Source organism: Mchenga conophoros, linkage group LG7 (genome assembly GCF_057382185.1).
Source record: "Mchenga conophoros isolate Kocher_MC1m ecotype Shallow Benthic linkage group LG7, M_conophoros_male_GT1.1, whole genome shotgun sequence".
Lineage (NCBI taxonomy): Eukaryota > Metazoa > Chordata > Actinopteri > Cichliformes > Cichlidae > Mchenga > Mchenga conophoros.
This window is the reverse complement of record NC_140532.1, coordinates 15,816,029-15,830,098: the sequence shown is the minus strand read 5'-3', so window position 1 is coordinate 15,830,098 and position 14,070 is coordinate 15,816,029. Positions and strand designations below refer to the sequence as shown.

The 14,070-nt window shown below is 40.2% G+C and overlaps 1 protein-coding gene across 1 annotated transcript; it reads right to left on the bottom strand.

Annotated features, from left to right (window-relative positions):
- Positions 1-295: 295 nt before the first annotated feature.
- LOC146569881 (tyrosine-protein kinase CSK-like) lies at positions 296-13,943 on the bottom strand. Its single transcript, XM_085282531.1, has 13 exons — positions 13,460-13,943; positions 6,999-7,098; positions 6,793-6,906; positions 6,586-6,698; positions 4,311-4,530; positions 3,427-3,520; positions 3,212-3,277; positions 2,699-2,798; positions 2,524-2,614; positions 2,366-2,439; positions 1,708-1,903; positions 1,509-1,595; positions 296-1,306 (listed from the first exon to the last, which is right to left on the bottom strand). Exons 2-13 carry the CDS (start codon positions 7,011-7,013, stop codon positions 1,121-1,123), a joined length of 1,356 nt encoding a protein of 451 aa, XP_085138657.1. The 5' UTR covers positions 7,014-7,098; positions 13,460-13,943; the 3' UTR covers positions 296-1,120.
- Between the last annotated feature and the right edge of the window lie 127 nt (positions 13,944-14,070).

Here is a 14,070-nt window from a genome sequence, read left to right as displayed (position 1 = left end):
GTGCCCATTTCTGAATGGGAAATTAAAGACATAACCGGTGCTGTGTATATGCATTTAAAACATGTAGCTTCTGTGGAGCAAATTTCTTTTTTTTATGGGATGTAGATTTTTTTTTTTTCAAAAGTAATGGATAGTAGTTTATTATTGCTGCATAGATAATGAGTATCTTCAAAAAGTCTTCAAATACATCCAGTGAAATAGAAAATAGCAATTTACAATTTAAAAACTGTTAAAACTTTTAATATAATTTCAAAAGAATGTTAAAAAAATTATTCAGAAAATATTTTCAAAAAGGTTTTTTGGTTTGTTTGTTTTTTTATTGTTGAAAACGACAGTACAGTACAAGTATTAACATTCTCTGTTTCTCTTTCTCACAAAATCCTGATAGTTTGCTCAAATCCCAAAATATTGTCTGATAAAACATTTTAGGATGTCAGATGAAAAACCTTTTCCTTTTCGACTCACGGGAGGATGAAAACGTAGTCATAAAACATTTAATATCATACAAGAGAAAAAAGATAAAGTTGGATAATTATTATTCTTTCTTTGAAATTTTGTCCTTTAAGCAAAAAAAATCCAACATTCATGCAAAAATGGTGTACCTGATATCATTAGGAGAAAAATCCCCCAAAAAAGACAACGACGTATCAAAATTGCAATTCTACTATTGAAGCATCTTTCAGTTTTAAACAGATTCAGTCGGCTGAGTCAAATTAAGTTACTTTTTACAGGTTCGTGAAATTAAAAGGACACTACCGTTACGTTAAGGATGTTGATGTAAAGGACAAAAAAAAGACGTGGAAGCACGTCAAGGCACTGGTTCTGAGGCAGCACTGTGTTCTAAGGACAGACTTGTTGATGACAGTTAATCATTCACTCTGGATAACAAAGTGCAAGAAGACGAGACGAGAAAAACCTGATGGCGCCACTCGACTAAGAAAGTCACTGCAGTCTGAACAACCTGATGTTTGCTAAAAAAGCACAATGAAAACAGTATTTGTTGTGAATTTTGCCAAATTGTACAGTCCTTGTGAGATTTTTTTTTTAAATTCCACAGTTATGGTCTCAGTGGTCAAAATGAAAAAAGAGGATCTATGTTGTGTCTGTTTTGTCAGATCCCTCATTGTCTTTTTCCCATCCCTTGGGTGATATGCTGAATCCACTCTTTCAACATCTGAAAACTTGGTCGGGCGGCGGGATCCAGGTTCCAGCACTGTTTCATGATGTTATACACGACTTCAGGACAGCCGTCAGGACAGTCCATTTTGTAGCCTTTCTCCACTCGAGGCACTACATCCTTTAATGGCTACGGGAAAGACCAGATTTGTTTGTTGAACATTTTGGTCCTTTAAACCTAGGGCTATACTCATAACACATATATGGATGTTCGAGAGCGATCACAAAGTACTATTATTATTGATTTTGAATTTTAAAAAGTCATTGTTTTCCTAATCCAAAGCTGTTATTCCAGCATATTTTTTTATGCACAAAAACAAACTGATACTTACAATTCTCGGATAAGGAACTCGGCCAAAAGAGTAAATCTCCCACAGCAAAATACCGTAGCTCCAAACATCTGATTTGGTGGAAAATTTCTAATGACAAATAGAAAAAAAAAGGATATTAAGAGTTTATTTCACTGTGTTTTGGATACACAAACTATGCACGGCAAAGCACACGGCTCAGAACAGCTCTAAAGCAGCGCACCTTTTCTCTCAGTGCTTCAGGTGCCGTCCACTTCACGGGGAGCTTAGCGGTATCCTGAGTGGAAGAGGCCTCCTTGGTCAAGCCAAAATCACTGACTTTAGCCATGTTGTCCTCTGACACGAGAACGTTTCGTGCGGCTAAGTCTCGGTGAACAAAGTTATTGGTCTCCAGATACGCCATGGCTTCACAGACGTCTCTGTGAAAGTAAAAGAAAAAGTAACAAACGCCAGGCTCAGGCGTGTCGAATCAACTTTTTGTCATGGCACGAAAATAAAAAAAATTTAAAAAATTAAATAAATGAAACTACTATAACTGATTTCTACCATTCAGTGGGAAGATAAAAGGGCCTTTTAAGATAATAAAATAACCCTTTTATCTGCTAACCGTGTTGTCTTTAAATATATGGGCTAAGTGGTCCTTTAAAGAATACCTGATAAAGATTTAAATTCGAATAAACATCAACCACAACTTTAACCTCTTATCTATAGACTCATGAGATATAATCTGCTCTTTGTGCTGCAAAATATGCCCCTCTTTAGAGCTGAATTTCCTCCCTCTCTGACCACTAGCTATTGCAACACTGCTCTGCTAATACTAACATAGCATAAAATACAACAGAATAACTGCCGAAATTGTGGTTCGCTGCAGAAATACTCACAATGCAAAATGTAGGAGAGCTTCTCCACCAAGTACTGTCCGGCCTCTGGAACGTAAATAGTCAACCAAACAGCCCTAACAACAACAACAAAAGCATGTTATATGTTTTACACAGAGTATTCACCACGTCGGGAGATTATCAGACACTCAGCCACTTACCTTTGCCATATACTCAGTAACTATAAAAAGACTTCCGTTCTCCTCCACAATCACTCCAAGCAGCTGTACCAGGTTATCGTGCCGTAGTTGCCTGATGAAGGGGACAAGCAGAGCAGTCAGTACGTGTCCATTTATGTTTCTAAAACGCACCAGAACAAATGTTTAATTTCCTTACGTCATGACAGAAGCCTCTGCAATAAAGGCCTGCGCTGTGGCGTCGTTTTTGATGCACTTCACAGCTACTTTGGTCCCTCTGTAGTCTCCCACCATCACATCTGAATAATCACAAGCAATGAACTGATCAGTGAAGCTGCCTTTATACGACCCCAAACCAACAGTAAGACGGCAATGCGGCAAATGACATGTTCACAGAAATTAAATTTGAACAGTTTTCTAACTTTTATGTCGATTACAAGGAGAAGAACAGTCCATATATGAACGTCATGGCACAATCTCATGGTTTTCACAGTAATGAAATGAAATTTGGTGGTTCTGCGATGAGGAATATTTAATATTTGGGGCTTAAATGTCTTTTTAGGCAAAATCCTTTACACCCAAATGCAGCATATGATGCGTCACATCTTTATGTTGCTCTGATTTCTGTTTCATGCAAGAAATTAAGACTGGGCTTAAACTCACCATGGAGTTTAAGCTCATCTTAAGTAAACATGAACCCTAATCTACTTACCTCCAAATTCTCCTTTTCCAATAACCTGCTGCAGCTTGAGGTCTTTTCTGCTCAACGACCAGCCGCCTGTTCATCATTGAAAGTAGAAACAGAATTCAGCTGAGACGCAAACAAGCTTTTGATCATCAAGAACAATAAATAAAAGAAAAATGAAAATAATAATAAAAATCCACAATGTCCCTGCTGTACAAGTTACAAAGAACCGGCAAGCTTACTCCTGGAAAATTCATCCTGCGCAGCCACCGTCCCTTCCTCCAGCTTTGGCTTGATTAGTTTGGTGCAGAGGCCATCAGCATCTTTGGTGTAGTGCTACATAGAATAAGAGATAAAATACAGTGCACATGGCCTCATAAGAGCAAAGGAACTTTTACCATGACAGAAACTATCAGAACCACATTCAGAGCTTCAAAGCAGCTTTAGTATTTTGGAAAGAAAATTCCCCCTTCATTTATTTGCAGAAAAAAGCTCAAACCAATTTGAATAGCAACTTTCACTCTGCATCATCTTTTAGAGGATTGGTTTAGAGCACCTAATGAGTACATCTGTGGGTTTCGCTACTTATCTTTGTCCTTCTTATATTGCTTGTGGGTGCTGTAGCTGTATTTTAAAAGAAACTGAAGCTTGAAGTTCAAACCTTTGTGAACTTCTGTAAAAAAACATGAGTAAAACTCATTGAATAGTGTATACCTGTGACCAACAGAGGGCTGCCTGGTCAAATACGGTCAAAACCACATGCAATGGTTGACTGAAAAGCTTCAGTTGGCCAGAACTTACAGACACAAATCTACTTTACTGTGCAGAATAAATAGTATGTTGCTGTTCAAAATAAGCATTTCACACAGGAAAAGCAGTCATTTTGAGAGTAAAGACCTAGTATCTGTTTGAGGTTAGAACTCTGAACCTCAGCATACTGTTCACTTCCTCTTTGATACTTCCTGTTCATTATATGTTCCAGGAACTGCACAGACTCTCTGAACTAGCACAGTAACATGGGGAGGCTAAAACATGCTTACAGTAGACTGATGCTCAATATAGCCTCCTAGAAAATATCAGAAACACTTTGTTTTATTTAGAAATAAAAGCCCAATTTACGCCTTACCTCTACAAGCTGCATGAGGTTTTCAAAATAAGCCTCTTCATCGATGGTGAGCTTGCCGTTGTGGTAGATGATGCGATAGTGCTCCACCTTACCGTCGCAGCTCACACACAGAGTGTAGTCGCCAGGGAAGTTAGTGCTTTCCCGTACCAAGAACAGGCCTGTCTCAGGGGGGTTAAGCAACCGCTCCGCCTGATCCCGAGTTATCTTGCCATGAAACCATCTGGTGGAAGAGGTAGCCAGAAATCAGTACACCGACAAAACCAACAGATCAGCCCAGCAACTCCAAATTCACATCAGCTGTATGTACACGTGACATATCCAATAACAACATATAGACTGTGCCTGCATCCATTCTACTGTCTGCATCAATCATTAACAAACATTATTAGTTAAATGTCTTCCTCCTATTTTACCCACTTGGATCCAGTCATTCTTAAACTGGGTCTTTTAAAGCCTTAGATGGTTTGATTGTGCATTTCATTTTACGCTTGACTTTTTTTTACTTGTTACACTGTCACGTTCCTTCTTTTTACAAACATATATATTGTAAGTAAATATATATATTTTGTGCATTTGGGAGAAAACAACTGTAACCTTGATGTTTCACTTTCTGTTACTGTTCATACGCTCTATTTTCCATGTAAAGCCACGGCACCAGTGTCTGCTGAACAGATTACATTTATTATTTTTAAAAAAATGTATTTGGGTATTGTGGTTTTCAGTGTAGCCGCTATATTAAGAGTCGGGATTATAAATAACCACATTCAGTAAACTAACTGGTTCTCGCAGCGCGTTCTTACACGCTAAAAACTGCCTTAAAGTTTGGCTGGTTCATCAAAGGGAAGTTACACTAGCAGGCCTTAATATCAAAGTTTCTTTCTCTCATGCTGACAGGTGTGTTTTGCTCATAGGTTTGTAGCTTCCTGGTACTGGCTGAGTGTTCGGTGGTGTACGCATGTATGCATTTGCCAGATGAAGGTCAAAACAAAAATATTCATTCTAAGAGTGCTGAAGCTGATTTTTTTTTTCAACAACTCAAGCTGAAAGTAATTTTTTTTATAGCTACTGTACCTATTTGTCCATTTTCCCACGTTCCTCACTATTAAAATAATGCTTAGAGCTGTTAATCAGACAACACGTGCAAAGACAGGAAAAGCTAAATCTCCCTTCCTAACACAAAATAAAGGGATATTTGTGGCTGATTATTGCTTTAGTCTTTGAAAAATTTTCATCTTTCCGCGTTTAATCAACCTCACAGTGTTATCACAAACCTTAAATGGGGCTTTAATGCAAATTAAACAACTACTGCCTTCATCATCCAGATATATAGATTAGGGTGATTTGCATATCCACTGCAACCAGTTATACAACAGAGGCTGTCACATATTTAAATGTGGTTTTTGGAATGTACAGCGTATGCATTTGCACTTGGCTCCATACGAAAGTTACATTTAAATATCACACAATAAAGCTTGTTGGAAAGCTTTTCTTTACAGACACAGAAGCAGTTTCCCTCCAAGCTGAAAGGAAAGTATTGTTATAAAGTTTTCCTTTCAGTTCTGTATTACGGGTTCTCATCTTAGCTCGTAATACAGAACTTTTTGAGGTCAAGATCCCCTTTTATCAGTGTAAGCTCATATTCATTACTGGTAATATTTACTGAGAACTGCACACTATGTGAGAGTTGGTTTTCTTTTACTCATTTCCATTTCCAAGAGAAGGCATTTTTTAAAGCAACTGTGAATGAGATATCACATGTCTGAAAGCATACATTTATATATAGCAACTGATGAGTTAAGCTCAATCCTAGGCACCTTATGCTAAAGGAAAATTATTATCTTATTTGGTTTCTGGTACAGTTCGATTTGCATTAAAGTTTATCAGCAAGTGCGCTCTAAATAAAGCTGGCATTCATACATATGCACATGCCTGCAGCAGCAAACCCATGACGTGGACAAGTGGGGAGATTTTTTAGATTACTTCAGTCTGAAATAGAAAAGAAACAACAGGAAACTGTGCAGAGTTCATGCAAACCTGAGGTGGAAGCAGACAGACGTGCACTGCAATTACAACACAGCCCAACCAAACTGTGGTCTCCATTCACACAACTACTGTGCAATTGCCACGACAAATAGGCCATCAGCCTTCTGCAACCACACAGCCATGGAAGAGGGCAAAGTCAAGCTATTTTAAACACTGCTAAAAACGCCGCACAAAGATGGTGCTGCGGCAAGAGATACAGACAACCGATGCTCATGAGAATCTATATACTTACGGCATTAGACTCAGCTTTCCCCCACTTTTCACACCTTCCCTTTTCTGGACATAGTTGGCTGGGATCGTTCCCTCGCGGCCTGCAGAATTTTTAGCCTTGTACCAGTTTGGATCCTGAAATGCAAAAAGTTTACTGAGCGGCGCCGCATGGCATCAAACACAGAGCTGTGTCTTCATAGAAACGCAGACAACAAAAAAGAAATGTTACCTTTGTGACAACAATGATAGTCAACACGTCTCCTTTGTTAAAGGGCAGGTCCTGCTCTGTTGTGCCTTTGAAGTTATACCTGGCCACACACTCTGTGCCCTGCGGCCATGGGTTCTATAAAAGCGAGGGACGGTCACTGTTTCAGTAAAAATCCATATTTTTTCATTTGTGCTTGCAATTTTTGTCACACACCACCTGGACCTTACCTGGACCTCTGTCATGGTGAGGCGGTTCGATCCTCTCACAGGTGAGGTTTGCTAGCTCCTACCATTAGAGCTGGTAAACACACACGCGCGCACGCAGTACCTGTGAAAGCGAGCAGAAGAGTAACTAGGATGTCCCCCTGTTTACTGATACTGACCCGACCGCAAGCAAATTCTCAGGAAGATAATGAATTTGTGGTTTCGCTGTACGGGGGCACATGGTAATTCGAAGCAAGCAGATGAGCCATTATCACAGCACACTGGAGTAACGTCAGATCAGACAGTGTCGGTAAAAATAACTCGCTCAGACAGAAAGCAGAACTAACAGGTTTTCTTTTTTTAAACACACTTTCACAACTAGTGCATAATGTTTCCATGACGGAGGAAAACAGTGCCAACATAAAGAAGCTCTTTCACTGTAGAATATTTCATACAAAGTAAGAAATGCACTCTGACATGCTAAAAGTAAGAGATAAAGAGACCAAAATGCAACCTACTCCCTACTGTGTATTTCATGTGAAAACCTAGCTTGGTCTGACCTAAAATAAGGCACACACTGGTTCTCCATCTTAAACTCAATGACTGGGCCTTGTAGGAATCAAGATAGCTTTCTTCCAACCCTGGAATGCAAACTTGTGGTGAGATCTGACCAGGCCCCAGGGACTCATCCAGCCCAGCATTACTTTATGTCAATAAAACAGCCACTGTGACACTAACCTTAGGCCTGAGTAACCCCGGGGCCTGTGTTTCCATGATACACACACACATCATAAACCAATCAGAGCAAAGACATCATAGTTAAATGATGACCTACAGATTAAGTCATGCTCCACATCCTCCCTCTCTCTTTCCCCCCAAACCCCACTTCCTCTCTTGCTCTATCAGTTCCCAGGAAGAGGTGGCAGGGCTCAAATGGTCAGAGCTCAGGGAAAATCCTGGCTCTGATAAACTGTCACTTTACATGAGGTCACATCCTTTGACATGTCCACTGCAGTGCAGTCAACTTCCTGTACGACATCCCAACTTCTGTACACACCAACTTTAGGGTGGGTTGCTTAGAAACGCGATAAATGAAAAAAATCCTCTTCTCTTATAACGCTTCTTCCATCTGGTGTGTTTTTCTGTTTAAATAAATAGCCCGCCATTTCTCAGACAAGCGTGTGTTTAAAAACTATCACGAGACTGTCATCACACCGCACCATGGGGATGTGATGGATGTGGTCCCTTATGGAGTGGTGCAGCTGTCTCCTGTATCAAGGGACAAAACTATCTGGACACATTTCCCACACCCTTAAGAACAGCCCCACTCTGCTCACCCCAACCCAGCTCTACTATGTGCAGACAGTCAAAGAAAGGCAAAGATAACCGAGCTGCTGTGGGCCAGTTATTCTTGTGTAGGTGTGTTTGTGTGCAGCTGTGGTGTGTGTGTGTGTGTGTGTGTTTCTTTTTTATCTTTACAAAGACTTTAAAGACAAACAAATTATTGACACACACCAAAATGCAAAACTGTGGTGAGAAAAACATTCTGTCTGTTCATATGGAAAAATAAGAGAGAAGTCAGAAAAGCATGTGATATTTTTAGCCGTGCTGTTGGTGTGGCTATGAAGATCTCACTTTAGGTCTGTGGGTCAGCACATCACAGATCTTGACTTGAATGCTTGAACTAACTATTACAAGTGTTGCTGTGAAAATTTGTGTGTGCATTCACAGGGGCTTCGAGATGACTTCTATACTCTTTGGGCATTTCATCAATTTCCCATGAGCGCAACCTTCTGGTAAGCAAATTCATCAACCTGTTAATGACGAAAGCGCCACATAAACCAACGACAGTACCATCACCCACAGCTTCATGTGGTTTATTCATCATTATTAAATTATTAATTATTAAATAAAATCAATGCTGTAGCAACGACACAATTTTATCCCAACTCGAGCAATCTGGTAATGACCCATGCTTTTACCTTATATTGCATGATCCTGTGCTTCCCAAACAAATCTCATGCCAAATAAGAACAAACCTCAAAGTCCCTGCTTTATTATTAAAAGAAAACAAGCTTTTTACCACCTAAAACTACATTTAGTAAGCTATTGTTTCTGCATCGTTTATTTTGAAAATATTTTGTCTTATTCTATAATAAGTTTTCAGTATCTTTTAATCTAAATATATACCTATTTTACATTACTATTATTACATTTTAACTGTGATAACAAAGGAAATCCCCATCTCTAGGATAAATAAAGGAAACGTTATCTCATCTTAGGACAAAGTGTGAACATCGGGCATTTCCCAAATTTAGACCACCAACACTGGCCAAGAGACATCACAGAGAGTCCAAAAGACAGCGTGTGTTAGCTGCCGATTATAAATGAAACAATGTAACCTAGTCCAATTTTAACAAAGAAAAAGAGAGAGAGAATGTAAAGTTGTGTGTTTGTTGTGTCGGGATGTTCAGTATGGAGATCCCAAAAGTGAGGGAGTTGCAAGCACTCTGTTCACTATGATTCAGTTATTATGAAATGTACTTTCTCTGCATTTTATTTTCAGGTAAGCTGTAAAAAAAAATCATAATTTTATAGTCACAAGGTTTTTTATAGAGTGACTCGGCACATTGAGGCCACTTAACTCCCATTGTGGCCACTGGGACATTTTTACTTATGTTAGTAAAAGTCAGAGCTGTTGTTTAATATTAAATAGTTTTTTTTGTGAATACATTCAAAGCCAATCCCTACCTGCAGAAGGGAATAATACATTAATATTGTGCATATCATAACTATCATGACCTCTCTAACTAAAGGATAAGCTTACCTAGATTAATACAGTTGACTATTTTTTCAGAAACGTCTGGTGGTAGACCATCTGTCCATACAGCTGTACCCCATTCAATTTAGGATCTATTTCACTACGACCCCAAAATGAAAAGCCGCTGATGTAATACAGGGAACGTCGGGTGTTCGCCAAAGTCGACAATGTTGGTGTACTGTAGGCTGCGACTGTTGGAATAAACTTTTATGACAATGTATCAAATACTTGATGTCACACAGTCCAAACAGTGTGGACAGTTACAGGCTTTTCATATTTTGGCTCTGTGCTTCAGCACATTTGATTTTAAATCCAATATTGGACCTGCTAATTCAATTTTTTTCCACTTTTCATCATCAAGCAAGGTAACAATCCTAAATATAAAACCAGATTATCTAAAGGATTGACTGGCCAGGATGATCACCTGATCCCAGGCTGACTATACTGCATTTTAGGTGTTGAAGACAAGATTAAAGGCAGATAGACACCATACAAGAGATGAAAGTAGCTGGAAGGTTATCGCTAAGCCTCAAAGTATTTTCCCCCCAAAATTGAAATGCATCGTCTTCATATGTATCAGTTATTCCTAAACACTGAATATTTGGGCGCTGTTAAAAGTAGTTTTTTTTCACTACAGATTTAAATGGTGGTTTCCAAATCAGCATTTCCAGATCCACAAGGTTATTTTGTGACTGAAACACATCAAAAGTACAATCATCTGAGTTTTACCTCGAAGCAGGACATTATGCTGACGATGCTCTGAAAGCCACCAGAAGTTGTGGACTGCAACAGAATATGTGTGAGGGAAACCCTTTGTAAAGAGTCTCGTCAAAAGAAGAATGTATCAACGGGGTCAGCAGCTTTTTTCCCCTTTTTTCATATTAATCTCTTCTGGGACGCTGAATGCTTCCCAGCAGCAGGCCACCAGCAGCTGAGTGAACGGGACAGAGCTCATTCTGCCACAGACTCCCACTGCCATTTCCACAGAGCTCTGCATGGAGCCACAGCTTGCTTTTTTTCAGGAAGCAGCAAAGGATCTCATTGTGAGTGAGTCAAATTTCTGCTGACCCCAGTCTCATTAGATCCAACATCATCATCAATGCATCCACTGAGCAGTTTTAAGGGCAGTGATGTGACTTGATCTTTAAATTTTGCTCACTGTTCCGTTTTGTGTTTACTGCTCTACATTAATTGTAGACATAAATCTCATAATTGTGCACATACACAGATATAAGTTGAATGAAGGGAGGCGATGGACAACATTCATTCCCAAAAATAAAAGGAAGCCACAGTCGATTAGTTTAATCATAAAGAGTGACTAATAAATAGTGTTGGACTGTATAACTGCAAAATAAGCTCATACAGCTCTTACATGGTATAATATCGCATGTTCTTGCAGTTTAAAACAATCCTGTTGTCCAAATCAAACCACTGATCAACACTTGTCTCTTGTGCCTTCTTGTGCAAGTCAGTTGCAGTCTTTACTGAACTAATCAGCGGCAGCCTGACTGCACGGAGCAAGACAGGACAAGAATGTAAAAACATCTTCTTTGACCTAAAATCTGCCACTCCCTCATTTACTCACAGACAATAACCGAGGTGAAAATGTTGATTGTGCACGGTGGGAGGCTGGATTAGCTAATTGTTTATTCCCCAGAGCTATCAGAAATGACTCCCTCTTCTTTTAGTCACACATCGAAGACCATGAGATCATAAAATGAGACTGTGGCTCAGGTAGAGTGGGTCTTTGTGTATAAATGGGATGGATCCTGAACCCCCTGTAATAATAGAAAATGCGATGCAGGAAAAAGTATTAAAAACACATGAACGTGGCTTGTGTGTAAAGTATAGAAAAGCACCGCTCAAATTCAAATTATTTAAAGCATTAAAGCCTGTTGATGCCATAATGATACATCATACAGCGTTTAATTCTTAAGATTTTGCAGGATCGTAAAAATGTGTTGTTAACATTAACCTAGTGGTTCATCTCAGTAAATCATCTGATTGATTCTTTTACTAAAGGCTCCTATCGTTTCTCTAAGTGCAGCAGAGGGCCAGCACTCCAGCCTCATGATGCTCTTCAGTTGCTTTGATACTACTGTCCTGTTAGCAACACTGTAACAGCAGCAGGCAGCAGAGAGAGAAATAAACACTTGACTTTTGTCAACATCCACTGAGCTGCCACCTGGCTGGCACACAGACAGACACATCCAGTGAACAGTAATGAGCACAAAGAGAAGGCTGGTGGGGGTCTATAACAACAGCCAGCAGATGTTCCTGAGAAGGAAGTCACCTCTGCCTTTAGGGGCAGCAGCTGGACTGTGGTGCTTTTGCACAGCTGACTGAAACAAACGTCTGTAGGATCTGAGAGAGGAAGTGCGAGTCCAGTGTTTGGACCCGAAACACAGACCATCATTGTATCACTTTTAATAGCTCAGAGTTTTTCCTGTGACGCTTGGGGTGGGGGGGGGGGGTGTTAAAAACTAGGTGTGTACTTAAAATAGTATCCAATTTATCATAAACAAACACAAAAGCTAAACTGAGAAACAAGGTTGTTTTCAGCGTAGCAGGAAGAAGGATAAGCGATTGTTAATCAGGGGCAATCCCCTGCATTTTGGCCAGCCAGCCATTCTAGTGAACTTTGCATTTTATTGCCATCCAAAGTTCGCATGACGTACCAAACCTCTTCACGCTGGAGAACGTTTGGTCATGTTGACTTCACCAAGGAAACACGGCATCAAAAACACCATATAAGTCGAAACTGCCGTGCCTGAACAGCGGATGGACCTTTCCTCGCTGTGGCGCGATCACATGCAGGCTGTTTTATGGGTGCTGTGTGCACAGCGCAGAGTGAAGTGCAGTGCAAGGCTGCTGCTGCTCATGCAGCCAGGCGTGACACATTATGGTGCAGCAGCAAAGCTTTGCTGCGGTTTTACGAACTTCTCTCCATCCTGTTTCAACAGCTTAATCTTTCTTTACAGTTTATCGTACTCTAAAAGAAGAATCTTTGCTGGTCAGGAGATCCGTTGCTGCACCAGCGCACACTTCACACTTTGTCCGAAAAAGGAGGGAAGTCCCGTTTCAGCGAAAAGGGCATCACCCAGAAAACACACCCGAGAGATGCTCCGCTCAGCTAGATCTCTGATAGCGGAAATGTTGTTTTCTGACGTGCATTAATCGCTTTTTGCCATTTTCTGACGGGTGCAGCCTACCCGACGAACATTTAACAGCGCCGCTCTGCAACTTGTAGCATGCACGTGCACGTGAAAGTGCGCCCACCGTTAACAAAACTTCAAAAAGCTGTCAAAGATCCCAAAGTCCGTGACAGTGGGAATGAATGCTGCTCTCCAGCTCGAAAGCAGATTATTACTAGTCACCCAACATGTTATAACACAGCAATGTGGACAGCTGTGCGCTGCAGCTTCTTCTTCACCCCAGGAAGTCAGAGGAAGTGGTAGAAGTTTGGAGGATGTTAGTAGGGCCACGTCTATAATCGACTCACTTAAAAAAGACTTTTTCATTGTGATGTTTGAATAAACTATCCATGCCCATTCGACATCCTAACATTTATCTCCGCCAGAGCTGTCAGTCACTGCATCTACTTTAAAATAAACAGCACATTTTAAAATTTAAAGGCAGCTCTGTCTCAAACTTGAAATCTTACCTGTTTGCAGGTAAAAGCAGCCGATTTGAAGCGCTTACAGGTGATGCCACACGTTTGTTTTTCCTTCTACAGGAGAGCACAGTTTGCCATTCACGCAATAAATAACCGACAGTCGATGCTGAAGCGCAAAACACATCCAGTCCTGATGAGGAAGAAGTGAAAACTGTCTCAGGTGATCAGAAAACTTGAACGGCACCAAACGAAACTCGACTAAAAACAATAGGCAGCGGCGTTGATGCGTCTCCAGTCAAGACTATTTACAAAACAGACCTATAAATGAAAAAAGACAGCAAAACAAAGTAAACTTCCACAGATGTATCGCCTCTTTTGTGTCGTCCTTCCGTTTAGAGGGAGAAATAAAAACTCCCGCCACGGCGATAAGTATTACTCAGTAAAATCGCGGTGAGTAATTAAAAAGGATTAAACTTAATTTGAGTCAAGTTCGCTCTGCGCTACTCCTTTTCCCCGTCACATTCAAGTTTTTTTTTTTGGCCCCACCTTGATTTTGCGCATGCGCGTTGCTGACAACTAAAAATAAGTCCCCACAGGATATGTCTCAGTCAATTCGGTGAAGGAATTTGATCATCGATGAGGCAATAATAACAAGAAAC